General features: G+C 33.4%; 5 protein-coding genes across 10 annotated transcripts; 2 read left to right on the top strand and 3 right to left on the bottom strand.

Moving 5' to 3' along the window:
* Positions 1 to 176: 176 nt before the first annotated feature.
* Positions 177 to 2,677, bottom strand: LOC108722699 (cytochrome b561). 4 transcript variants are annotated; one of them, XM_018447939.1, is made up of 5 exons: positions 2,538 to 2,677; positions 1,235 to 1,459; positions 944 to 1,152; positions 716 to 873; positions 177 to 645 (listed from the first exon to the last, which is right to left on the bottom strand). In XM_018447939.1, exons 2-5 carry the CDS (start codon positions 1,455 to 1,457, stop codon positions 492 to 494), a joined length of 744 nt encoding a protein of 247 aa, XP_018303441.1. In that variant the 5' UTR covers positions 1,458 to 1,459; positions 2,538 to 2,677; the 3' UTR covers positions 177 to 491. The 4 variants fall into 4 exon arrangements, with proteins under 4 accessions (XP_018303441.1, XP_018303442.1, XP_018303438.1 ...); XM_018447940.1 differs by having other exon boundaries at positions 2,570 to 2,677; XM_018447936.1 differs by lacking the exon at positions 2,538 to 2,677 and adding an exon at positions 2,074 to 2,233.
* Positions 2,678 to 5,521: 2,844 nt separating this feature from the next.
* On the top strand, positions 5,522 to 13,474 carry l(3)76BDm (trafficking protein particle complex subunit 8 homolog l(3)76BDm). Of its 2 annotated transcripts, none has more exons than XM_018447931.1 (10): positions 5,522 to 5,933; positions 7,261 to 7,702; positions 7,846 to 8,091; positions 8,247 to 8,768; positions 8,906 to 9,425; positions 9,862 to 10,047; positions 10,139 to 10,867; positions 10,938 to 11,106; positions 11,261 to 12,338; positions 12,689 to 13,474. In XM_018447931.1, the coding sequence occupies exons 1-10, from the start codon at positions 5,777 to 5,779 to the stop codon at positions 12,954 to 12,956; spliced, it is 4,317 nt and encodes a 1,438-aa protein (XP_018303433.1). In that variant the 5' UTR covers positions 5,522 to 5,776; the 3' UTR covers positions 12,957 to 13,474. The 2 variants fall into 2 exon arrangements, with proteins under 2 accessions (XP_018303433.1, XP_018303432.1); XM_018447930.1 differs by having other exon boundaries at positions 10,130 to 10,867.
* Positions 13,475 to 15,204: 1,730 nt separating this feature from the next.
* On the bottom strand, positions 15,205 to 17,334 carry LOC108722695 (THAP domain-containing protein 1). Of its 2 annotated transcripts, none has more exons than XM_018447932.1 (4): positions 17,141 to 17,334; positions 15,663 to 15,828; positions 15,415 to 15,564; positions 15,205 to 15,284 (listed from the first exon to the last, which is right to left on the bottom strand). In XM_018447932.1, exons 1-4 carry the CDS (start codon positions 17,280 to 17,282, stop codon positions 15,227 to 15,229), a joined length of 516 nt encoding a protein of 171 aa, XP_018303434.1. In that variant the 5' UTR covers positions 17,283 to 17,334; the 3' UTR covers positions 15,205 to 15,226. The 2 variants fall into 2 exon arrangements, with proteins under 2 accessions (XP_018303434.1, XP_018303435.1); XM_018447933.1 differs by lacking the exon at positions 17,141 to 17,334 and adding an exon at positions 16,409 to 16,578.
* A 582-nt stretch (positions 17,335 to 17,916) lies between these two features.
* On the top strand, positions 17,917 to 19,798 carry RpL10 (ribosomal protein L10). Its single transcript, XM_018447829.1, has 4 exons — positions 17,917 to 17,983; positions 18,137 to 18,165; positions 18,514 to 18,819; positions 19,412 to 19,798. Exons 2-4 carry the CDS (start codon positions 18,143 to 18,145, stop codon positions 19,740 to 19,742), a joined length of 660 nt encoding a protein of 219 aa, XP_018303331.1. The 5' UTR covers positions 17,917 to 17,983; positions 18,137 to 18,142; the 3' UTR covers positions 19,743 to 19,798.
* Positions 19,799 to 21,664: 1,866 nt separating this feature from the next.
* Positions 21,665 to 27,447, bottom strand: Mrgn1 (Mahogunin ring finger 1). Its single transcript, XM_018447837.1, has 9 exons — positions 27,243 to 27,447; positions 27,019 to 27,137; positions 26,579 to 26,844; positions 26,296 to 26,437; positions 24,863 to 25,066; positions 23,332 to 23,574; positions 22,476 to 22,636; positions 22,103 to 22,370; positions 21,665 to 21,854 (listed from the first exon to the last, which is right to left on the bottom strand). The coding sequence occupies exons 1-9, from the start codon at positions 27,328 to 27,330 to the stop codon at positions 21,678 to 21,680; spliced, it is 1,668 nt and encodes a 555-aa protein (XP_018303339.1). The 5' UTR covers positions 27,331 to 27,447; the 3' UTR covers positions 21,665 to 21,677.
* Positions 27,448 to 27,520: the final 73 nt, after the last annotated feature.

Raw genomic sequence — 27,520 nt, 5'->3', positions numbered from 1 at the left:
TGATGAAACTTTTTCTTAGAATTCTTCAGAATTTTTCAGAATTTTTATATAATTTCAAAATTTTCATATTAATTTTGTAACTTTAGAAAATTTTTTCAGATTTTTTATATAAATTGAAATATTTTTTTTTAATATTTTTAAAAAGTGATGAGATTTTAGTTGAACACTTTGGACCGATCTTTATATATTTCTTTAAAATCTGAAAAATTCTTAAAAACATTAAGAATTTTTCTCAACAGTCCAATCAATCACGTTTAATTGCTTAGTAAAAAAGCTAGCAGTTTTGTCCAACATAAACGTGGTCATTGTTTCTTTTTTGTGTATGTGCTTCAATCAATTGGGTCAACCTTATTTATAAAGTTAACATAAAACTCACACAAGGAACTTGTAGTAAATACTTGTTAAGTAAATACTTATTAAGTTTGCAATAACAACCATCCGGTTAATTATATTAAGGAACATATCTGGCAACACATCACATAATTCGTATATTAGCCCCCTAACAGGATTTCATCCTCAGATCTCGACAAACGCCGATAACGTTCCTGCGTTACTAAATATACAGATAAGCCTCCAAACAATACGAGCAGCAATCCTATAAAGTTTATCAGTATTCCTTCGCTCTCGAAAGCTGAATATTTATCTCTGAAATTTCAAATAAAAAATGTATTTTTTTATTACTCATCATGTTTACGAACAGTCTACCACTACTAACTGTAATTCAAAGAGCGCTTTCTCGTTGAGTCCCAACAAGCACGTAAAAATTGCGCTCACGAAGCCTGCAATGCCAAAAAATACATGTAATGGCATATAAGAAGCCCGTAATGGAATTTTTAACCCGGGATAAAGGAAGAAAACATATCCAGCGAACCACTGTAAACAAAGATACATTGACACATATATCTATGAATGCAAGATTGTCAGATAAGTTTCATAGATTTACCTGACAGCAGAATAATATTATGGTAGTCAATCCAACCCAACTATGTAGGGAATACAGATTCGGTATAGGAGGCCGAGCAAGATTGTGACTGTCGAAGACAGCTATTAAAGCGATTGTCACAAACAATAAAATAGATAACATCATTGTTGCATGAGTTAACTTTAGTCGCAGCTTGCGAACATTTCTTTGCGTCCTATAGAGAAGCATGGCTACAAGTAGAAAACAGATTCATAAATCATACGTATACGAGCATATGTGTGATGCAGGATGCTTTTTACTTTTATATTGTACCATTGGCATATAAAAATACGAGCCCTATAGTCATTAATAAAGGATGCCAGTTAAATTCGAGTTTCGGATTAGATCTCCATGAGAAACCGTTTCTATAATGTCCTGTCCATACAGCCATCAAGATTATAAGAAGAGCACCACATCCCTCAGTAAGACTGAGAAGGGGAATAAAACCTTCCAAAGAGTGAGATTGCATTTGGGGTGATTCTCTTATTTGCTCCATGTCTAAAAATGTTTTATGTCTCATCATATGACAAAAATATCGATAAGTGTTAATAAATATAACAAATATTGATTAATAAATATTGATGAATATTAATAAATATAATATGTAAAATGATATATGAAATGAATCTTACAATGTAGAGGCAAACATATGTTAAGTTTATTCTATAAATGTTTTACATTATATAAAGCTATGTAACTTGCTGTGTCGATAGAAACATGATATATTTCAAAATTAGAAATTTTTCAGTAGAGCATTTTTTAAATTCGGAATTAGACCAATGTTTAATTAGGATAATAAATATATAAGTTTCATAATTTCACTTTCTTCCCATGTTATATTTTCAATTATGGTATTAAAAATTTTTAGAACTATGTCATGAGTTTTCAAAATTCATACACTTCAGCCATAGTATAATTTGCATCTCTTATATTAAATTGTGAAACTTTTTTATATAAATAAATGAACAACAAATGTGTTGTTTTTCTACAAACAAAAATTAGCTTTCATAGTTGATTTCATTATCTCAAAAATGCTAATTTTGTATTTATGTCACTTTTTTGTCAACATAGCAATTTTATCAAACTTTTGATTGTTGTAATTGTAAACATACCTACACATCTTACATATTCATATGGATAATTCGACACTTGCATTTTATGTATAAAATCCAAATAATAACGATGAGTTTTTTTTATATAGACACTAATCTAGGAGCAACAGGTGAAGCAAAAAACAGAAGACAAACAGATGGTAGAAGATATCTACGGTTTTTACACATACCAATTTACCAAAAAAAATGAAAACATACGAATCGCCGTCTGTAAGAATGTTAATAATTACACATTTAAACGATATCGATTGAGGCTGTATTTATAAAATAATAACAAAATAAAATAATTTTCATGTTAAATTCCATACGAGTGGATTACGTATAAATGCAACGTCATATCTACGTGTTTTAGAAGTAATCAATACTCATCAGTATTTAACACTTATCGGCAATAATTGTTATCGTAACACGATGTAAGGGGAGCTTTCAATAAACGGAACAAGCCGTGTATCGCACGTACTTACCCCTGGTGCAACTTTTGTAAAATAATACTTGCCGGATAAAATCAACAAGTATCGCGAGACCTATCCATGCGTTTACATCATGTGACGTCACGCAATAGAGAACATTATTGATTTTTTCTACGAGATAAGAGAAGGGAGACTTTCACCACTCTCTCTCTCTCTCTCTCTCTCTCTCTCTCTCATTTACACAGGTGCGTTCAGGATTCAGGAACAGGGGGCTTATTACGGTTCTTTGTGACGAAGTGAAAATTACAAAAGTGATTGAATTTACTAAAATATTTATAACTTCATTGGTTAACTTCTAGTGAATTTGATCATTTTTATAATTTTCACTTCGTCACAAAAACCGTAATAAGCTCCCAGTTCAGGGATACGCTCATGGTGTAATGCTGGATTCACACTGCATCCGATTTTCGTCATACAACGCTCTGCATCTAATCAGAAAACAGGATTCCGATAATACGAAGCAAAATTCATCGGAATCCCGTTTTCTGATTGGTTGCAGAGCGGCGTACGACGAAAATCGGATGCAGTGTAAATCCAGCATAATAAAGAAGAAGGTGTGTTCGTGAGATACACCAAATTTTGACTCGTTCTGCGCATATATGGCGTTGGAACAAGTCGCCTTCCATATTGGAAAAGAAAACAATCATAGCAAAGAAAACAAAGAGACTGACGTATTACTTGTAATATGTTTTTGTAAAAAAAAACTGTGGCATGTAGCGTTAAGGGGTGTAAAAACTGCAGTGAAAATGCGAAAGTAAAAAAATAAAGTTTTTTTCGTTTTTTTTCTAATAAATTCTGATAAAGCATTTTATTTATTTATCTTTACCGTTTTCACATATATATAAATAATTTAATAATATTATTATTAACTAAAAGGGATTTATAATAATTATTATTAAATTATTATTAATAATAATTAATAATAAAAAGTCACAATAGTAGTGCTCAACAAAATAAAGTCATTGGCCAGTATTCATAGTCGATTTTTATTTTTCAAGTAGTCTTATGCGGAGTCTACAATAGAAGTCGTAGCAGTTGTAGAGTTTTAAGTCGTAGAAAATTGACAAATCACAGTCGAATATGAAAAGAATAATCAGCTGTGATTGGTCAATTTTCTACGACTTAAGACCCTACGACCGCTACGACTTCTATTGTAGACACCGCATTAAGTAACGTCTTAAGACGCTAGTGCGGCCCTCTTATTGGTTCGTGACCAAGGCTGAACTTAAGACGATCTTGAATATAATGCTTGGTTTATGCTTCGGTCTTAACCCTAAAATCTTAAAATTCAGCCAATAGGGTTATCAGTCTTAATTGGTCCTAACGGAAATCTGTATTCCATTGGCTGAATTTTAGGATTTTAGAGTTAAAACCGAAGCATAAACCAGGCATAAGATCTGACTATGAATACCGGCCATTAATTGTCACATTTCCTTATTTAAATTATACCACATTTTGAGTATCTCAGAAAAAACGCTAATTGGCTGATATATTAATATGGCCGGTCACTTGTTCCACCATCCTCATTGGTTAATCATCTTCTTGTGCAACAGTACACCTCTTCTTTATTGAGTGCATTCAGAAGCGACGCTCATTGAGCGCTTCTGAATGCACCCATTACACTATGGATACGCTCAGCTATGCTATAAGGTCTATTCTTTTACCACCCTAAATTCTAAACTGGTAAGTTAGAGTGAGGTAACTAAACTTGTTTCATTTTAACTTATTACACTAGTTCAGAACTAGTTCAGAATTTTTCGAAAAAGAACAGATCTATAAACTACGTTTACATGGCACCCAATAAAGTTGGTTTATAATAGGCCGTAATCTGTTAACTTTTTCCGTATCTATAAGAATTGACCAATCATAGTCGATTATTCTCCTCTCATTCGACTCTGATTAGTCAATTCTTACGGATTGCAGAAAAAGTTAACAGATTATGGCCTATTATAAACCAACTCTTAATCGAGTTTAGGATCACTCTAACAAAAATTGGCCGATTAGTTTATTGGATACGCAGTATTAATTAGAGAATTGCTACAAATACAAAAAGCAATATGGTCCTATCTATGATCTGCGATAGATTAAATTTAGGTTATTGCCTGGTTTATGCTTTGGTCTTAGCTCTAAAATCCTAAAATTCAGCCAATAGAATACAGATTTCAGTTAAGACCAATTAAGACTGAATTTTAGGATTTTAGGGTTAATGCGTCGTCTACAATATGCGAAGTAATCTTGATTTAAGAAGAGTAAAAAATTGACCACGGTCGATTGTGAAAAGAATAATCGACTGTGATTGGTCAATTCCTTATTCTTACTTTTTAGGCCAATATTACATGTGTCCGTTCTTTTGTTGTATGATAAATTTTTCAAGCGTGTTAATTGGCTGCAAGACAGAGAGAATCTCAAACCTCTTTGTCCTATAGTCAATCGACAGGCTTGAAAAATTTGTCGTACGACAAAAAATGGACGCGTGTAATATTGATCTTAAACCAAGCTTACTACGTGTATTGTAGACGGGCCATAAGACCGAAGCATAACCCCGGATCTACAATAGAGTTATAAGCCTTAAAGCCATAAGAAATGGACGAATCATAGTCGATTATTCTCCTTGAATTCGACTATAATTGGTCAATTTCTTACGGCTTAAGGCTTAAAACACCTATTGTAGATCCGGGGTAATTGCGCGAACTGTACATATGCACTGTATATCTTAGGATGGAGTCCCATGCGGTGTATTTATCGCGTATCGCATAACCGCGTAACCAATCAGAAGCGATCTGCTGTTATAGTTTCGCGTTTTACTGATTATTGATTGGTTATGCGCTTACGCGATACGCGGCAAACATGCCTGATGGGACTTCACCCTTACGCTAAATTTGAAGCTAAATTTTTATTGGTTGCTCTAAATTCAACCCCACATGATTCTCGTTCAATTGTCTTCTCCATGGCGGACATTACTGGGGATGGAGGGAGAAAAAACAGCTGTTCGGTGAAGTTCGGTGCGGTGGTGGATTCTGGATATGTTTATCGGTGCGAGTGTACGGGGATGCGTTGTCATTCCGAGGCAGCATCACGACGTCGATTCACGAGATAACGAAGGAGCTGGAAATGATGTGATCGTGGTATATAGGATGATCGCGAGTCGGTGGTAAACACGCTACGCCCGCTGCTACGTGCGTGAGGAGGTGCGGCTTTCGGGTTATGTTACGGCGGCCCCGCACACAAGAATCATGGCACAGTGCAAGTTAACCCCGCGGGAGTTCATCGGCAATGCGTTCTCCCCGCAGGTCGCCGTAGTCTGCTCGGCCGCTGCCGACGCCACATGCCAAAAGAATAATCTGTCGTTCGTCGAATTGCTCCAGCCATTTTGCAAATTGAACACCGAAGGTAAGCCGAGAACCGTGGCCGAGAATCTAAATCACCCGTTCGCCAAAGATGTACACACGCATTATTATGTAAACCTGTAAACTACATATATACAGGATGTACCAAAACTCAGACTCTATATACTCTAATTAAGAAGCTTTATTAATTAATAGCGAATTCAGTTGAACTCATTCCTTGTACATTGATGCGCATCAAGGCCATTAAACACAAATCGACATAAGTGTGTGTTATAGCGAATTCGGTTAATTGCATTATATTTATAGATTAGTGCACACTTAAAAGCTATTGTGTGAAATTCGCAAAATGAAATGTAAAAATATATAAATATTTTAAATGATTAAATACTTAATAGTGATATTGTCATGTTATTTGTTATGAATATAGTATACATGTATTATTTCATATATATATTATCTAAGTTAATTATATTATGTCACTTCATTTAGATACTATTTTATATAAAGCAAGCAAGCCTTTAATGTGCACTAATCCAATATAATGCAAGTCGAATTCGCCAAGTACAGTCTTAAGATGTCACAAGCTAATCACAAAGTCATAATTGGTCTGTTCGACTTGCTTACACTTTTTATACTTAAAATGAGATAGATATATATTTGGTGCTGAAAAGACAGAAAGCGAAGATGCTGAGTGTAAAAAGTGTAAGCAAGTCGAACAGATCTATTGACTTAAGCCATTACTTAAGATAGTCTTGAAGTGAGAACTGACTATGAATACTGACTGAAGGTTTCTGAGTACTCATCTCAGTCATATTGAATCATAAACAAGAAACACTTCAAAAATTTTCATATAATTATTTATTATATTATTAAATATAACTAAATATATTTAAATATATTAAATATAACATACTGTTGTATTAGATTTTTATTAATCCTATTTTAATTTTGTATTTATTTCAGTATTATAAAAATCTTACTTGTTTGTTTGTATTGAAATTCCTCAATATACTTTATTGTTATTTGATAAAATATGTATTTTATCATTTGGAAAATATTTGTACTTCACTTTTACACAGATTAAATTAGTGTACACGGATTTAATGTCACCAGTATGCACTAGTGCATCCAACAGAATTCGCTATGATAATCTTGAAACTACCAAAGTTTTATGAATTCTAGATTGCCTCTTATGATATCATCTCAAATTAACTTGTAATCAAAATTATTGACTCAAAACAATAGATAAATATTAATATAATTTACATAAATTGTTAATGCAGCTTGACTTTTGGTATACCTTGTACACATAGGTCTGTCTTTTGTGGCTGAACTACATATAATAAGTCTGTTCGCATGTTTATCTTTAGGACACTTTAAGGATCCCCAAGGCAATACTATAGCGATTAGAAATCTTCGTCTTTCTATACAAGACATTAATGCGCGGCCACCAGAACCAAGTCTTGCCAAAAAGTTGTTGAACGAAGCGGTTAGTTCTGCTTTATGCGAACGTACAACTACGATTCACATTGGCGCGACCGAGTTGGATATCCCTGTCTCTGTTCCTTGGTTCGAAGCATGGAGAGAAATGTTTTTAAGTGTCCAGTTTCCATCAGATCACGAATTCACAAAGCATCTGCTCGCATGTATGATAGTTGTTTCTACAGCGGAGGACAATCCATTAGAGCGAATTCAGACTATGGGAGCGCAATTGCATCAAAGTATACCAGGAAAGTTGCCTAAATGGTTCAATAATAATGCCCTTAGGTATTACATCTTAGTTCACGATGCTATTCAGGATGACAGAAATAAGTAAGTACGTTATTCCTTTTTAAAATTTGAACGGATTTAAGAAAAATTGATTAATTCAGCTTTTTTTTATAAGTGTGCTAAATTGATAAATCAGTTCTTCTTTCTAAACAAATGTATATATCTATATAAAATCTATTTTTCAGAGCAGAAACAGTTTTTACAGAGATGAAGACTATTTATGGTGCTAATAATTGCTTTCTGTTACAAATGAATTCGAGACCGCCTGGTCTTTCCGACGATAATACGCATTTGCCCGATCCTTGGAGTCAGTTCTTAATAAAACATTCGGAATTGGCTGGTAATAATGAACAAAATAGTTCCCCTCGTACGCCTGCAGATACAGGCGGAGTGTCTGCTATGCCGAGCGAACTGACTACAGAGACCGAAAAGTATGTTCTTTTAGAAATAAAAATTTATAATTATTTATAATTATAATTTCAAGTTATTTATACTATAAATATATTAACAAATTATTTTATCTCTGATCTTATCGTTTAAACGTAATTTCGGAAATATATATTCTGTAAAAACAATTCCTGTACAGAACAAGCCAAGCTGGAACACCGTTAATGCCACACAACTGTATTACACTACCATCTCCAGATTTGACGGAGTTAGTTGCCGGAGTTGATACGATTAGTCTCTCTGAAATATCCGAGTCAGCAAATACAAATCTTGAAGTCGGACAAGAAGCAGTTCCGGTTACAATTCATCCTCTCAGTCCAGATAATGAGAAATCACAAAGTTTTATTCCAGCGACTAATGTCAAAGGTCAATTCGTTATTACTAACTCACCAATGAATACGAATGTCTGGGCGGATTCTCCGAATTATGTGGTAGCTCAACACGGTGCTCGTCTTTCCACCCAAGATTTAGAAAGATTACGGACATTAATAACGGAATTTTGTTTGCGGAGCTTGTTGCCTTATGTAGAAAAGCAGATTGGCCTATTGAACGACGTGATTTCAAACAAGAGAGTCAGTAGATCGCTATTTAGCGCTACGAAAAGGTGGTTTAGTACAAATAAGCCTGGTGTGCCAGGTTCGGCGCCATCGAATGCTGTAATGTAAGAGAAAATCATGTCTCATTAATCTTTATGTTTTACAAGAAAAGGATTTTTTTTTCCATGATTCTTATCTTGAAATTAATTATACTAACGTGACACGATTAGTAACTCTGAAAATTTGTACGTTTATGTTTTAGTTACACAGCAGAATCGCCAGAATTACAATTACGACGCTTGGGCGATCTGTGTTTCATGTTTGGTCACTATTCGCTCGCTTATCAGGCATATCACAGCGCGAAGCGCGACTTTGCAGCAGATCAGGCTTGGGTGTATTACGCTGGCGCTCTTGAAATGGCTGCTTTAAGCGCTTTTATGCAAGGCGAAACGAACAGAAAGACTATCGAGTACATGGACGATGCAATATTAACTTTTGCAAATAGTTGTAAGACGCCTCAGTTCGCGACAAGGGCGACGCTGCTCAGTGCCGAGTGTTTGAAGGGTCGGGGATTATATGGAGAAGCCGCGAAGCAGTTGATACGGATGACCAGCGAGGATTCCGATTTACGTTCGGCCTTACTGCTCGAGCAAGCTGCTTATTGCTTTATCGGCCCGAAAATGATGCGCAAATATGCCTTCCACGCGGTTCTGGCTGGACATAGATTCTCGAAAGCTGGCCAAAAAAAGCATTCCTTAAGGTGTTATCAACAAGCGTATCAGGTAGGTACCCGAACGATTTACAGAAATTTAATCTAAATCACTAAGACCATTTGATCTAATGACGAGTTGATCTAAAGGAGATGTGATCTAATGGCAAATTGATCTAATGGAAATTTGATCTAACAATTTAGTCTAAGGATACATGTTTCATATAAAGTGAGATTCCCTAGACTTCTTATAAAACAACTATTCGAAACTACCCTTAGATCAACTCACCATTAGATCGAATCTTCTTTAGATCAACTCGCCGTTAGATCAAATCTCTTTTAGATCAACTCGCCGTTAGATAAAATCTTTTTTGGAGCAAATGGTCTTAGATCAAATGTTTTAGATCAAATTTCCGTACACGTACCCGAACATATCATTGTCTCCAGTGAAAGCATCGCATTTTGTTGGAAGTTTTCTTTTATAAAAAAACAAACATATGGCATATCAGGTATATTATGAAAGGGGCTGGTCTTTGGCAGAGGATCATATACATTTCACGATCGGCAGGCAGGCTGCATCTCTGAAACAAGTTTCCGAGGCGGTAAAGGCGTTTGAAAAGTTACTTAATGCTTCAAGTAAACAACACGCTCCGCAACAGGCTGCATTTTTACGAGAATTTTTACATAGTCGTAACGTGAGTATAATACGCAGCCACACAAATAACAATTATAAAGAATCAATAGCTTAGATGGTTTTTATCCAGGGCCGTGGTGTAGTTGTTTCAGGAAAACGGTACGAGTTATACAGTACTTCCTATTTTACCTTTGCCGTTATTAGATAACAACAATATCAAAGTACTGTACGGTCCGTTAGGCAAACAAACCGAAAGCAATATTCCAGCGAGTCACGTTACGTTCAATACTGAAGAGACGGATGACGCGAGATGGTCGAAAATGGAGGAATTGCTGATAACCGAGGCGCAGGGTTCTCCGCCTATGATATTTAAACCGACAATTGCGTTGTACTCTAGAACAAGTAATAACTCCGTAAAACCCAATGCAGTTCTAGACGAACCTGTGCATTATTCCATCGAGTTGCACAATCCGTTACACGTCCCGCTACCACTATCAGACGTGACCCTGTTGTGGTCATTCATTTGCAATAACGAGACTATCACGAATGAAATAAAAACAACCGATAATTCAAATCCGGTCGTTTCAGATATTATAGATACAATTCTGTTGCAACCAGCATGCAAACAGAATATCGTGTTGTCTCTTACGCCCAGACAAGTGGGCGAATTGAAGATCTTAGGTATAAGTTATAAATTGTCCAATCCAGTACAGATGACAAGTGATTCATCAATCTCAAATTCGACCATTGTCGCCGGTAAAAGATTATTTGAGATTACGCCGCCCAAATTAAAAAATATCAAAGAGAAACCCGGTGTGAATATGTACGGGAAGGATTATAGGCTGGAAATGAACGTGATAGAGAAGGCGGCATTTATGCAGGTATAGTTTTACGAAAAACGATATTATGTCGCGCGACGCAAAAATTTGAAATTCATATTTCTCTTCATAGATACTCTTCACTAAACTATCGCCAGAAATGCTATGCGGCGAGGTACAAAGGGTAGAAGTCACGTTAAAGAATGTAGGTAATGCACCGTTGACGAACATACACATCGCATCCACCGACGCGAAACTTTTTACATTAGGAAACACAGAAATTGATAAATTCGGAAGTGAAGGTAAGCATATATCTTTAAGACGTATATTTTATTTTGTCACTTTGTTTTCGTAGGTAAGATATCTTTGTATTCCTCTTTTGTCTAAAATATGCCATTATTATTATTATATGGCTTATTAAATGTAACAATATTTTGCTATATTTTGAACTTACAGATTCAATTGCAAAGAAGAGCAGTAAGTTAGTCACAAAGGTGATATTACCAGTTTCCAAAAATGGTATATTGAATGTGAGCGAAACTCACAAAATGCCACTTTGGGTGCAAGCACCCCATGTAAAAGGCACTTACAGATTAGATTTGCTTTTCTATTACGAAAGCGTCGAATCAAAAGCTACTTTGAAACACCGTTTGTGCCGACACACTTGGCAATTAACGGTGTTAGACTCAATACAAATTACCGCGGTTGCTGCCAGAAGCAGATTGTTCAAGGATGACTCGCCGACGTTAAATTTAATCATGTCTGTTAAGAATACGAATCAGGTTCACGATCCATCTATAAATGAGATTATCTTATCCGAAGTATCACTTCAGAGCGCCGTATGGTCCGCGTTTCACTCCTCGGTTCTGCCGCCAAGCATAAAGGTACAACCTCAAGAGGTGTTCCATCTGATGCTGAAGCTGAAAAAGAGGAAGGCTGATGGCGAGTCGATTATTTCAAGCGTGTCCTTAACTCCCAACGAAGGCGGCGAGACGTTGACCAACAGTTATCCGTTTATTAATTTTGTACAGAGACGTCATATTCAACCGCTGGACGTGAATGAAAGTGCGAGTGACGCACAACAGTTTCAATCGCAACAGAATGCTGAGCGCAACTCTGTATCGGATGTCATGGCATTGAATTCTACACTGATTGTCAAATGGTGCGCCAACGTGACGGAGAGCGGTGTGATTACTCGGATGGCGGTTGGACAGCATCATCTCGAACTCGAGCATTTAAACAAAACGTATAAACATCCGAAGGATCCGCGCACCGAGCGTAATGAATATGGCGCTCGTTTGAAAATTTTCGGTCCGGACCGAAACGTATCAAATGCAGTATCTGTTCCTCTTAAGGATCCTATATGGGAAGCGGAATATCTGAAAAGTCTAATCTCTTTTTCTCTCAGTCATCAAAGGCAAGTCACACACGATTTTCGGCAAAGCCGATTGTGCATCGTCCCCGTAATAATGTATTTACAAAATCACTCGGAGATGCGAGTCGACGTTAAAATAAGTACGATAGGTACTAGTAGGTGAGAGAAATAAAATATTTACAAGCGATATTTCCAAAGTTCTGGAAATCTAGTGCGATTTATAAATCGATAGATAAAAAATATTCGAAAAATTTTCGAAGACTGCCTACGAAAAAAATAGTTTTGCGCTGGGATAAATGTGTATTAAATAGTTTAACTATGTGATGTTGATAAAAAAAGATGTAGAGGATAATTCCTAGAACTTTAGAAACATCTTTCATCTAATATAATATATAAAATATTATTATTTAACGTGCTTAACATTGCGATTTATTGTTCTATTCTTATCATATTACTTTCTCTTTACATGTGTATATATATATATATATATATGCAATTTTCTTTTGCAGCGAAACTCATCTTCCAAATGTTAAGTCTCAGCTGTACTCACCGCAAGCTTCGACATACTACAAGTACGCTGGCCACTCATCAATTTATTCCGATATTGAAGCGCATACAAGTAATATCATGAAATTACATGCTGTGCTGCTCAGCGCGGGAACGTACGACCTGGCGGCACGAATAGAAATCTCCGTTAAAATTGTAAATAGCCAGGAGTATGTCGCTCAGAAAGGCAAGATGGAGAGTATATGCATCATTAATGATGGCAGTACGTAGATTCATACCTATCGTGATTACAGACACTAACGGACATGGGAGTGCTACATTTTAGTGTAACTCAGAATCATTCCTTGTCAGTATATGTACATACATATGGCGTATGTTGAAAATTGTTACATTATATTATAATTGATATTTTAATAACGCCAACATATTTTTTACCTGATATATCACATTTTAGAGTCGATTGTTTTGCTGCAATAATTTTTTGTATTCCGGCGAGATATATAAAAATCAGAATCTCCCATTCGGGATCGATTTCGTTCAGTAAGTCAGATTTCACTAATGTAATTACTTAACTTTTTTATGACCAGTTAGTCTCGAGCTACCTCATGATAAATCTACAAAGCAGTCGAACGCAGACTTCAACAACTTTTTTCTGTCGCGTCGCGTTTATTTGGGGACGACTGCATATCTTTAACTGCCAAACAAATGATACACACACGTTACCTATCTTTCATCAAGACATATCGTCTATAAAGCACTTTTATACATATAATTATCCGTCACTTATTTTCATCAGTAAAAAAATTCTTTTTCTTTATACAAATGAATTTATTTAAATTGTCAGATGTACAGAATAAGTGATAAGTAATTTCTCTTGTTGCGTTAAAAAATTAGAAATATTTTCGTTTTTCTGCATAAACTCAATATGTATGTATATCCGGCGATCGATGATGTGATTGCTTATAACAGCATTAGAAATAGAGATTAGACTTTCCAAACATCTCTCAAGCAAATGAAACGCGGACACGCATTGGGATTTTTTTTAAGTGTTCGGAGGAATTCAAAAGAACAAAATAAGTAATACTTGAGGTCTTTTAGATAATAGGCTTGTATTTTTTGTACAGTGTATTTCCTAAGAAATAAGAATGTGTATAAGTCAATTTTCATGAACCAGAGTACTAGTGTAGATTATAATGTGAGAAAGGAACCTGTATATAAAACTTGTCAAAACCTGTCACAAGTATAAATAATGGGCGAAGTTATTTAACACTTTAAACGATTATGGCGTTTGTAATATACCGTCTTTCCATAACACGTTAAACTTCCCGTTACAAAAGAACCTTTAAATAACTAATCTTGTAAAAAATAATATATAATCGCCCTGGGATAAATCCTTTATAAAATAAAGAGGTCTAGATTTTTTGTAAATCTAATAGCATGTGTTAAAATATTTATTCTATAAATACATCTCAAGGAGTGTATTAAGCTTTTGATAATGCATTAGCATTATAAATATATGTACAAGTGTGTAGATAATATAAATATGATTAATTGTTAATGTGCATATATACATTTAACCGTATGCGTTTTTTTTATATCGCGATTGTTTTTTTGCATAACGTAAGTTTGTAACAAAGAAACATTGGATGCATTCGATACTACAACCGCTCACTGAGCGTTCAACTCACTGAACAGTTACAACATTTTCAACTTCCACCAAATTAACTTCTGTTAATTCTGAGAGGATACTCAAAGCGTTACTTATAGTAACATAAATAATTGTAAGTAGAACCGTTGCAACATTATGGCTCCTGTACACAGAATGCGGTAACGCTTGCCGCACGGCGGAAATTGATATGAGAACCAGTCAGTTTACCGCTTTTCCGTAAAGGCGAAAGAATGATTGGCTATTGCGCTAATTTCCGCCATGCGACAAGCGTTATCGCGTTCTATCTGCGAGAGCCAAGAGTTTCAATTATCAATAAGACTTGATTCAATTTCTGTTGTATTTAGTACGTCCTTTTTTGTAATATTTGTTGATGTAATTACAAAAAGGTAGGATCCAGATCGATCATGGCCGAGATTCTGTACACAGCTATCGACAACTGTCGATAATCATAATCATGATATAAAAAGACAAGTGTATCATTGCGCACCATGTCACATGTGACATAAATGTGTAGTGAATCAATAAGAAATGGCCAAAAATGCAGCTGCGAAGTTCGAATGCTAAATTAATGCTAAATTAGAGATTTTAAAGGGTTTGCAGGTATCGTGATCCATTGTTAATGCCAGCATTTCGTGAACCTGCATTCACTTGAAGGCAAGGAGCACCTTAAAGTTGACTGATAATGCTAAATTAATATATATTATGCTAAATTAATTTATTAGTTCTCAATGATAGTTTTTCATTGATGTTTTAATGACATTTTTAAATATAGTTAAATTAATATTAACAATAAGAAACTGAAGTCATAACACAATACTAATATGACATAAAGGCATGTAACAGAATAGTTTCGGGAAAATGACTTCCACTCCTATTTTTTCTGACTTCTGCTGCGTAAATTCCAGCGCAGTGTATTTGCTGGAATTATCCTATATTTATATAATTATAATAAAGAAATATAGATTACTTTAGAAATGATTAAAGAAAAAATAAACATTAATATAATGCAGATAGTAATGAAAGATACTCGACAAATATAGATTAAATTGTGTTACATACGTGATTTCTTTTATTGCAACATCTGAAAGCAAAACAGATTCATCTTTACAAATATTCGTATCTATACAAATTGTTTCCTCTGAAAGCATATACTGCTTTTTTTGTGCATATTGTACAAGTTCTCCATAGGTTGGTATACCTGTATGTGCTCTGAAAAATAGGAAAGTATTCATTCTCTTTTTTCCAATTTATTTAATCATATTATATATTTCTTTTTCCAAATTTCTTTGTACGAAGAAAATACTTACACTTTTATTCTTTTATTATCGTTTTTTTGTTTCTCCTCCATTTTCAACAATTTTGTAGGGACAGAATTTTCCTTCAATCGCCATATCTGATTAGGTGGTACATTATCTTGTCGTGGCTTCATCCACTGAAAGCAGTCTTCCTCAAAATGAATACTACATATCGTTGCTAAAAGTATATAATATTTTAGTTTAAAAATTCTATATCCACATGCACACACAAGGCTAAAAAAATAAATCAAATTTAATCTAAAGGGCTGATAAATCTCGCAGGGTGTTAAAACATTGGTTTGTTTTAAATCGATTTATATGAATTGAAATTTAATAAGAAAAAAAAGTTTCCAAATCTAACATAAAATTATAAAAACAAACGTTTCAACTTTTAAACTGATAACTTTCCTGTTATATAAATAACAACAAATTAATAACATAACTTTCCTGTTATATAAGTATTCTTTTTAAGTTATTAGTTTGTTAAAGAAAGGTTTCCAGAATATGTATCTATTAATCCTCTTTGAACATAATTACAATTAATCAAAATCTTGATTTTATATTTCCATTTTATTCAGTAGGTAACATCTCTACAGAAATAATCAATGTATGGCCTGGTTTACACCGTACGTTTTTTCCGCGGCCTATACCCTAAATTCGACCTAATTCAGGTCACATTATTTAGGCCGCTCGCTGTAAATACTACTATACCTGACCCAACCTGTTGTAGGTCAGGCCGTATTTTTTGGCGCCCTCACCTAAAATAGGTCGTCTGCTTTCTCGGTGTAAATTCGCGACTGACCCGACCTGAAGCTTCGTAGCCATTTTGCTCGAACAGCTGTTTTGTTGAATTTGAGAGTTAGGTTAAACCGGTAGCCATACTTACGTCTACTTGCTATAAGCGCCTTTTTCATGACTTAATGCGCATGCGTTTAGCGATTCTTGGGTCCATATGGAAATAATTTGTACAAAATACGATAGATGGCTCTAATTCGGACCAGCGTGGACTAAATATGACCCAACCATTTTTTAAGTCCCTTTCGGTATAAACGGTTGGTGACTAGACCTACTTTGGGTCACGATATAGGTCAGGTCGCTATCAGTCGTACGGTGTAACCGTAGCCTATATGTGTATGTTACCCAATTTATAAATTTGTTGCCAACTTTTCAATGTGTGAGAATTTTTATGTTTCTGAGATTAATTTATTTAAATTTGCTATATGACATCAATTGTCACATAGAGTATGACCAATATTTAAAAGGTTGTTTGTTTTTATAATTCTAGAAATTTCTTCTTTTATTACTTCTTATTAAATTTGAATTCGTGTAAACAGACTTGAGACAAACCAGTGTTTTAATAACACTCTGTGAGGCTTATATCGGCCCTTTAGATTAAATTAATATTTTATAGTATATTTATTAGTCTGTCAAAATAATATAAAATACAATTACATGATAATAAATTATTAATATAAATTTCAATAACTTATCAGATTTAGGTAATTCTCCTTCCTTTTTTCCGCAGGCCTTTAGCCATTGCTGGTAAACAACAGGTTCTTTCGGGAATTTAAAAAATTTTATATTATTTGACCGCATACGATTCGTGCAATTTTTGATGTAACAGAATGGCATGGTGCTTAAAAAAAAATATATATATACAAAAAGAAACTGCAAAATTTATATACTTCTCATGTGTACATGTTATGCATATAACAAATTAGTGCATTAATCAGTACAGAAAACAAACCTACACTTTGAAAAATAACTTATTATCATTGCATGACTGCTAGATTCCCCACAATGGCTGCGTTCAGCAGAACGTTTGTTTTGCAACTGTTGGAAGTTTCCTTCGCGCTAATTGGATCATACTTTTAGATCTAGAAGAATGGTCCTATCTCAGCAGACAATCATAAAACGGTTGCAAAACTGTTGGGTCTGCTGAACGCAGCCAATTTTTTTACGTTAAGGTGCCATTACAAAGGAGCGTCAAGCGACAAGCATCAAACCGATCGAGCATTGGTCGCGTTCAGCAGACTCAACTGTTGTGGGGCGGATTCGTCAGCGCTCGCTGCTATTGGTGTATTCTTTTAGATCATCCAATAGCAGCGAGAGCTCACTGCCATAACATCCGCTCCACACAGTTGAGTCTGCTAAACGCGACCATTATGAGCTTACTAGAGCTTACTATTCGCTAAAAACAGGTCACGTGATCAAAATTGACGAATAGTAATCTCACGATGCTCGACGCTTGACGCTGCCATGTAAAGATACCTTTATTACTTCTTCTTTTCCTTCATTTTCCTTTTCTCGTATGGTTAGCCTTATTTGAGTTGGTGAGATGTCACATTTCTTAATCCATTGTTTTCTTTCAACATCATAATATTTATTAAATGTTTCCATGCATGCTGGATTCTTTTGAACTATTCTCGACACGTTGGTTTATGTATTTCTAGCGTTTCTTTATACAAATTCCATTTAATTTGCAGGTTAAAATGGGCCGTCGACCAGCAAGGTGGTAAGTAATGGGATTTTTATTTCGTTGGATTCATCAATTTTAAAAATATATATCTTATCAATAAATTTTGTAACTTTTTTTTCGATACTATATGGTATTTTGATACAAAGGATACTCACGAATGTTATATTCCCTGTATCATAAAATTAAATGTTTTTAGACAATTATCCACATTTTAAATAAAAATTTGCAATTGCGTTACATAATGGCAATAAAAATGCATTGTAATTCTAATTTAATATTACAATTTTATTAATAGAAATTCTCAATATTGAAATTTAATGTTAAAGAATATTAAAATGTGTAATAGAGAGAGCATTGTTACATTTGAGAATTTTTTCTTTTTAGTTATCGGTATTGTAAAAATAAACCGTACCCGAAATCCAGATTCTGTCGCGGTGTGCCGGACCCAAAGATCCGTATTTTCGATCTCGGAAAGAAAAAAGCATCTGTCGAGGACTTTCCATTGTGCGTGCATCTGGTGTCAGATGAATATGAACAACTCAGTTCTGAGGCCTTAGAAGCCGGACGTATTTGTGCTAACAAATACATGGTAAAGAATGCTGGAAAAGATCAATTTCATATTCGTATGAGACTCCATCCGTTCCATGTTATCCGTATCAATAAAATGTTATCGTGTGCTGGAGCTGATAGGTATGTAACTTCATTATGTTAAGATAATAGAATTTTTATTTCTTAGAAATATATCTTTTGAAAGGAGTGTACAACTTTTTTCACGCGTTCAGAAATCATTTTATTTCTATATCTTCTTATGTATTTTTTAAAAATAGAAACTGAAAATTATAATAATTATGCTACACTCAAGGAATAATTGGTACATTGAAATGATGTTAATGATACTCTCATTTATAATATTATAAAATCACTGTCAATTTTTTGTTTTAGTTATTTAAAAAAAAATTGGATCGACAATTCTGAATTAGTTTTTAATGTTGAAGCGCACACACGCATGCACACACGCATGCATGCACATATATATACGATTTCATCACAATGTGAATAAGAATCTTATTTTATATTTTAATGTATTAATTTTTCTTTGAGTGTAGCGTCATTACTATAATAGTTTTCGATTTTCTTTCATAAAGAAAAATATATATGAAAATATAGGAATAAAACGATCCCTGAATGGTCGCAAAAAAGTCAAAGTTGTACACCCTTGTAATATCTTATGGTCTAACATGTAGTTATCTCTGAAATTTCTGTAATCCGAATTGTTTTGCAGGCTTCAAACTGGAATGAGAGGTGCCTTTGGTAAGCCTCAAGGTACTGTAGCCAGAGTACATATTGGTCAGCCTATTATGAGCGTGCGTTCTTCTGATCGTCATAAGGCGGCTGTCATTGAGGCTCTGCGACGTGCCAAGTTCAAGTTCCCTGGTCGCCAAAAGATTTACGTGTCGAAGAAATGGGGTTTCACGAAATATGATCGTACCGAATACGAGGAACTGAAAGTGGCGGGCCGTCTTGCCCCGGACGGTTGCAATGTCAAGTATCTACCAGAACATGGACCGCTCGAAGAGTGGAAAAAGTTCAGGAAAGTACTTGCTGCAGCTTGAATAAACATGGAACATTTTGGATATTGAATTGAATAAAATATATAATCAGAAAAAAACGAGTATATATTTACTAAAGATCCTAGAATAATCTAAAATGTAATATCCATAATTATTTCCTATTTCTATATGAGTTTGGGCTCTAATAGTGGTTCCTACTACATTAAAAAAATTTTTGTGAATTAACGTAATTTTATATTAAAGAATATGATTTATTCAAAAAAATGGATAAAAATTAGAAATATTCATTACAAAAAGATATTTTAAGGAATGGTAAATTTGAATGGATAAGTTTGACAATCGATGTGAAATTTACATGTTATCAGATTTACTACCCACAATGTCAAATTTATATATCTAATTGAGGCTGTGTTCCAGAATTCACTGCCAGCGCTGAAAATCTACAGTTTACATCACGTATACTATACATTTCCAGCACTGCCAGTGAATTTTGGAACACAGCCTGAATCTAGTCGCCTCATATAAAATAAAAATCAATAATAAATGCGAATGGAAGCACTTTTATTATCTAAAGTCGATTTGTATGTAAATAAATTTGATGAATATTTTTTATTATCTAAAAAATGAGATTGTGTTTTCTTTTTACAAAGAATTATCCCAGTCTTCACAATTTGATAAATTGTGTATATATATATATATATATATGCATTATAAAATATGCATATATATATATATATATGCATATTTTACTCGAGATTCTAACAATTATAATTACAGTATAAGGATTTATGAGAAACATAATTTTTCGTACCTTATACTATAGTCAATTTGCAGAATAAAATATTTCTATACTATAAAATTAGGGGCTTTCCATTTAGTAACACAATTCGACTATTTCTACTTTCGCAAGACTTCGACCAATTCTACAGTCTTTAAAGATATAGAAGAAAAAAATAAACCTAAACCTAAGTCAAATCCTATTTGTTAAACTATTTATATATGTATGTACATATGTAAAATATATACTAATTGTAAGTGCACAAAAAGATTTTCAGAGGCGATTCTCACAAATTCAAGATGAAAACTTCATATGACCATACGTCCGAAACGATTTAGTTTCAAAGATGCAGGGTGTCAAAGTGTTGAAAGAAAAATTTCATTTTTTCTACAAATTTCGAAAACCATTCCAATTATTTTGATAAAATTTTGTATATATTTAAATTTCCAAAATAATTAGAATGGTTTAAATATACTGGGATGCATTCCAAAACTTGATTATCAACTCCAAGTATCTTTTATCCTTGTTCAATGAACAACAAGGATAAAATGATACTCGAATTGGCAGAATCAAATTTAGAAACGTAACCTAAGGCAGTATACCTTGAGTCACTCCTTAAAATTTTTTAGCGTATTTGTTAGTATACACCCTGTATATGTATAACATCTATATACATACATGTATATAAATTATATATATATTATATATAATATAATCTATATTACACACAATATATATGTATATATAATGATATAATTAATAGAAATTATATGTAAATATTTCTTACAAAAATAAATAATATATATTCTGAGTAATTTTACACAAATATCTACGATAATTAAAATTATATAAACCAACTTATACTTCTACATTCATATTCACAAATTACCTAATGGCTTTCCATTTATCGTATTGCACTTATGGTATTTTGAGCTAACTTATATTTTCTTCTTTTTGTTCTCTATTATTCTCTCATTTACTTCCCTCGCAAAAGTTACTTAAATGAAAAGCATTCATGCTGGGTTAATCAATGCATAATTTTAATACTTTACATTTCAGAAATTGCGAAAAATTCAAATTCTAGTTCAAAGCCTTTGAATAAATAAACGGTCTGTACTTAAAATTTACATGAAATAAACCATTTCGTAAATATTTGATAAAATAAGAATATCATGTAAAAATAAATTTTCAACTACTTTCTAGTGCGAGTGACAAGTAATGTCTGCGTCATTTTCATTTCCTGTATTTTGAATCTCATCATCAATGTCAATATCGCATATTCTATGGGAATGTACATCTAAAGCTTCAGTATTTGTCGCTGCATCTAACAATGGTGACAATTTCTCCGCTTCACTATCTTCATCTTGTCCTTGTCCCTGTATTCATAAATTACATCTTTAATAAAGCAATTCTTTATGTTATTCTATACAAATAAAAAATTGTTTAAAAATTAATCAAATTTTTGGAATCATGAAAAAAAAAAAACAAAAAAAAACAGGGATTTCTTATCGATTCTACATGGTCAATAATACTGACAGTATTAAGGTCACCTTATAAGTAAACTTGTCCAATCTAAATTATTGATATCATTTGTTATATTTTTTTATGTGTAAAAGTAGCATACCTCATATAAGGAAGCTGGTTGTTTCTCATTAACCAATCTCAGTGTATCACGCGTTCTTAAACCAGATTTATCGCGTGAATGTACCGATTTGGTTCGCATAGCTGGAGATCTGTTATGCAGCTCCTTTTGAGAACCCGAGTGCTCATCCCTAGCTAATAATACGGACATACGGAATTCGGGAGTCGGACAAGCAGTACTACTAGATCTGGCCGACATATCAGTTTCTTTGGCGGATATGTGTTTCAAGACTGGGGTACGTTCAGCAGAGCTACAAATTTGCACATTTTCGATATAGTTTACGTAATAATGATTACTTGAACGTTTAATTGTTAACGTTTCATAATTATTATAAACATACATGGTCGATACAAACCGATTTAGAGTTTCCGCGGCTTGAATGGCACTTGCTGTATCTGTGTCGGGAGTATCCGGTGATTCTGGCGCAATGATGGCAGTTCGTAAAGTATAAGGTCCATTTAAAGCTTCTATCAGAGATACCGCTTCATAACCCGATGGGATATTCTCGCAGCTTCCCTGGAATAATAATTTCAAGGTATATCAGATAGAATATTTAGTGACAATAACAAATAAAGACACAGGGATTGAGTTAGAAACTTACAAAATTCTTACATTCAAAGATATGTAGATGGTTCAAATATGAACGATTTTTTTGTATAACTACAAAACTACTAATGTTGGTAGACATATTTACATTGATTGTAAGTGATAAATGGGAGTGTCTACTTACACCCTACGTAGTTGCCTCACGATAATTATTCCGCAGTTATTGTAATATCTGAACAAATAATGTCATTGCGCACTGTGCCTTTGATAGTTTTTTTTCCAAACTGTGTATGCAGTTTATACAAAATTTTGATGGCTTCAACATTTCCATTCGCAAAAAACTAGATCAATGCATGAATTTAAACATGTTGCACAACAGCACTCGATATTATTTATTCAGACATAGTAAAAACAACTATAGAAATAATTACCGCGGGGCCACAACTATGTAGGTCACGAGTAGATAACTCCATCTTTCATAAGCAGGATAAATATGTCTACCAATATTGATTTATATATTCACATAAAAAATTAATATTTGAACCATTCATATATCTTCGAATGTATTTTGTAACAGTTTCTGAATTAACTCAATCTCGTTCATATTTAAACAACCCTCGTCATAAAAAATGATAAAATATGTAAAAGCTATCTGGCTATCTCACCTCTGGTAATGGCGGATTGGATATAATTGTGCCGGTCGCCTTCTGAAGAGCTTTAATTTGTAAGAGTGCCCTGAATGGTGCGCGACATATTGGACAGTTGTTCGCTTGATATCTTAATGAATCAGCGCAGGAGTTGCACAGACACAAGTGTCTGCACGGTAGAATTAACGTGTCGCGTACCTCGCTCATGCAAATAACACATTCAGAACCGTTGTCTTCAGTATCCTCATCGCTGCCTTGTTGCTGTAAAAAAAAAAAGAAAGATCAGTTCTGAAATTTTTTATTCTTGGCTTTATGTGAAATTTACAGTCAAAGTATCTTAAAGTTGTTTGCAAATAAGATCAAACTGAAATAATGGAATAGATATTTAAATCATAAAACATTTTTATATATGAAATAAGAAACAAATATATAAAATACTATTTATTCTTTCTTCAAAAGAAATTGGAAAGAATAAGGGCAATTGGAGTCAGGCGCAGAAGACGTCGCGCAAATAATACACCCATAAAGCATAAAACTTCTTTATTCTACTAAAGTCAGTGTCGTTCGTACACAGTAATGAGTCTTTCTGGCGTGATTTTTGATTACTTTCCAACTTTCATTTTCTTGGAATTGATTAACGTTTTAACGTTAGATTTTCCCATTTGTAATCTCGAAAAATACTAGCTAAATCTAAAAGTGACTCACTGTGTCTGATACTGACTACCCAACATATCAAGAACCGGTTTTTGAATTATTAATAGTAATGTTTGCAATATGGTGCTTTGTGATCATGGTGAACGTCTTTATTTTCGGGATAATTAATTATAATCTTAAAGGTTTTTGATAAATTAGTTTTCCATATTCTCTATTTCGATATTTCCTTTCTTTTTTCTTTTTCTTTCATTCTTATTTGGGTTTAATTTCTGGCATTTATATTCTCGTAGGGGAGCTCACCACAACACAAGATAACTTTTATTCACAGTTTATATACGTTAGTTTGTGTTGTCTCTGAAGAAGGCTCAAAAGTGAGCCGAAACATGTAAGCGCATTTAGTAGAATAAAGAAGTTTTACGATTTATGGATGTATTATTTGCGCGATGTCTTTCTTACTTCACAGGCATGCGAAAATAAGAAATGATATTCTTTAAACATTAGCACGACTAAATTTACGCTAAATATTAATTTAGGAACATCTAGAATATTGCATGTGTATCGAGATTAATTATTAATATGTTCAAGTTACACAATGCTATCCAATTTTTTAAGAATGAAAGAAAAATTCATATTTTTTCAGTATATACATTAATTAATTCTTTTATTTACAATATTTTTAACATTTTCTGAAAAAATTCGTCATTCGCACGAATGTATTTTTCAAAGTTTCAAAGTTAACTTCAAAGTTAACTTTAAATTTCAAAGTTTTAAATCCAAAATCAGTCGAAAGTAATAGTCCTATTTACATTTATAACTTTATCTGGAAAAAAACGCGCGTATATATTTTAAATTTAAAATGACCTATTTCTCCAAATATCATATATTCTCGTGTTACCTTCGAGTTTTCAGTATTTTTATTTTCAATTCCATATATCTCCTGTACTAAATAGCAGAGGCCATCTACATAAAGCTTCTGTTTGAGCGCTTTCAATACATATGTTCCATCAGAATGTTTTTCAACCACGGCTATAGTTGTATGAGATTGTTTCAGATCGTCCGATCCTTCCTCTGCTACACAATGTATAGCTATCGGGATAATCTATAAATTATAAAAAAAGATTTTACCTAAAAATATCAACCTTAAAAATAACACATTATATATATACATATATATATATGTATACAGGGTGTTAGTTAAGTATGTTGCCATACTCAACAGAGTGATTCTTTGGTTTATTTCAAGTAAAAAAGTCCATGTAAACACGTGTCCTAAACGGTTTAGTTTCCGAAATAAAAAAATTTAATTGTGTAGTAATAATCTGTTTATTTGAAAGAAATACAGCTTGAACTAGTCAAAAACTAGTCAAAAACAGAAAAACAAAAAAACAGGCTTCAGTTCTTCTGATGAAATAAAACAATTAGATGAATTGTTGAAAATGTCCACCTTGCGATTTTGATGGACTAAAACAATTTGGCCCGAAAACGTATGTACAAGCTAACTGAAGTCTATTTTTGATTTTGTGACTTTGACTTTGACTTTGTTACTTTGTTTACGGTTGTGCGAATGGTAACTCACGTGAAGCAAGGCATATTTATACAGGAAGATATCTTCAACGCAATTTATCGTTTCGTCAAACATTTGTGAACATTCGCCTGTATTTCGGAAACTAAGCTGTTTAGGACCCATGTTTATATTTTTACTTAAAATAAACCAAAGAATCGCTCTGTTGAGTATAACAACATACTTAACTAACACTCTGTATATATATATTTTCATAAGAAGTGATACAAGTCAAAATTTTTCAAATTTCGTATTATATACGGATTATGTTCTAAATACATCGGTTTTTCAGTTAGAAAAAATGATACAAGTTTATTTGAATTTAAATGAAAAATAAAAAATAATTGTAAATAGGAAAAATGACAAATCAAAATAGAGACAATTTTTTTAGGAGTTTAAAATATTCATTTAAAATTAATTTATGGTAATATTAAAACAAAGTTAACTAGAGCTAATAAAAAATTACTTGTTTCAAGTTTCAAGTCTAGAAATAATGTAAATATTAATTTTGTTATGGTGTTATGTTAGACCCCTAAAAAAATTATCTCTATTTTGATTTGTCATTTTTTTTATTTTTATTTTTTTTCTATTTTTCATTTTATTTCAGATAAACTTGTATCACTTTTCTTTCTTTTTTCCATTTGATTAACCATTTTTTTCTTTTTTCTCTCCTGAACAATTTTATATTTTTGATTTGTATAACTTTCTTGTGAAGGTACAATATGTATGTGTATATATATATATATATGTATATATGTTGCAAATACTTCTCTATCAGCATTGTACATCAGATCTTCTTCAGCATACAATGTTGCTTCGAATATGTGGGATGTTTGTGAGAATAATTGGTTTGCTCCTTTTTTATAATGATATGTTTCAGAATTCATAGCTGGATCTCGTGGTATGTATCTGAATTTGATAAAAATAATCAAATGTTTTTCTGTACAGCAATGGGCACATTTAATAGATAAAACAGATTTGCAAACGTTCAATGGATGCATTCAATACTATGGACCACTCACTGAGTGGACCAACATATGATATACATACGTAACTCCCTTAGTTGAAACCTCTTCCATACAAAAGTAATAAATTGTTATTGCACATCTTACATCGCAGTCAAACACAAATTCAATATTAAAACGATTAGGTTTCTTGTCAATGTCACTGTCTCCGTAATGTTTGACACTGTGGTAATGTGAGGATGTCGACGTCTGATCCATATTACGAACCAACCTCAAAGATTCCTTGCGTATGTTAACTAAGCTCTTTAAAGTCTTTGTAGGATCATTGGCTTGTGGTGGAGGATATGGAAACTGCAAGAGATACGACAACTAAGGATGAAATATAATTAACAGAAAATAAATAAAAGATGTATCTATAGCCAAGATACGTCCAATATACACCCACATTTAAATAGATTCTTTATACATACAACATTTTGCTAATATATAGAAAAAAACTTTATATTGTACTGTCAAGGTTCGTACAGGAGTTGGTCGACTGCCTAAGAAATTTAGATCTGCATTCTCTCCGAAGAGATATGCTTCAGGCTGAGGTGTGTCGAATCGTTCGCCACCCATTATAAAATGACTGCCAAAGTAGGATCCTGTTCGAGAATAATTCGCGTAATTAATGAAGTGACAGAAGGAAAGTTATGCATATTTTGTAAATGCAACGTATGAGGTTTTGCAATTTGAAGTAAATCAAGTACCAGATCTTGGAGGATATTTATATGCGTGGTTCGAAGTAATGTCAACTTCCTCGACGCCAGCGTTCTGCCTACTTGTCAACGATCCCATTTTGTTTAGCAATCACAGTATACACACATATACAGCACGCAGTCAAATGGCAAGTATAATCAGAGAGAAACCTGAGAAAGGACGTGAGAGCCTTTTTCCTTAATCGCAAACTGCCGCTAGAGATCCTATAATCAGAGTTTGGCGAAAGCGGGCACAACTTCTGATTGGTTCTCTACCTTGGTCCACTCGG

This window comes from Mycetomoellerius zeteki, unplaced genomic scaffold (genome assembly GCF_001594055.1).
Source record: "Mycetomoellerius zeteki isolate Tzet28-1 unplaced genomic scaffold, Tzet1.0 scaffold212, whole genome shotgun sequence".
NCBI classification, from domain to species: domain Eukaryota; kingdom Metazoa; phylum Arthropoda; class Insecta; order Hymenoptera; family Formicidae; genus Mycetomoellerius; species Mycetomoellerius zeteki.
This window is presented reverse-complemented; position numbering and strand designations above follow the sequence as displayed.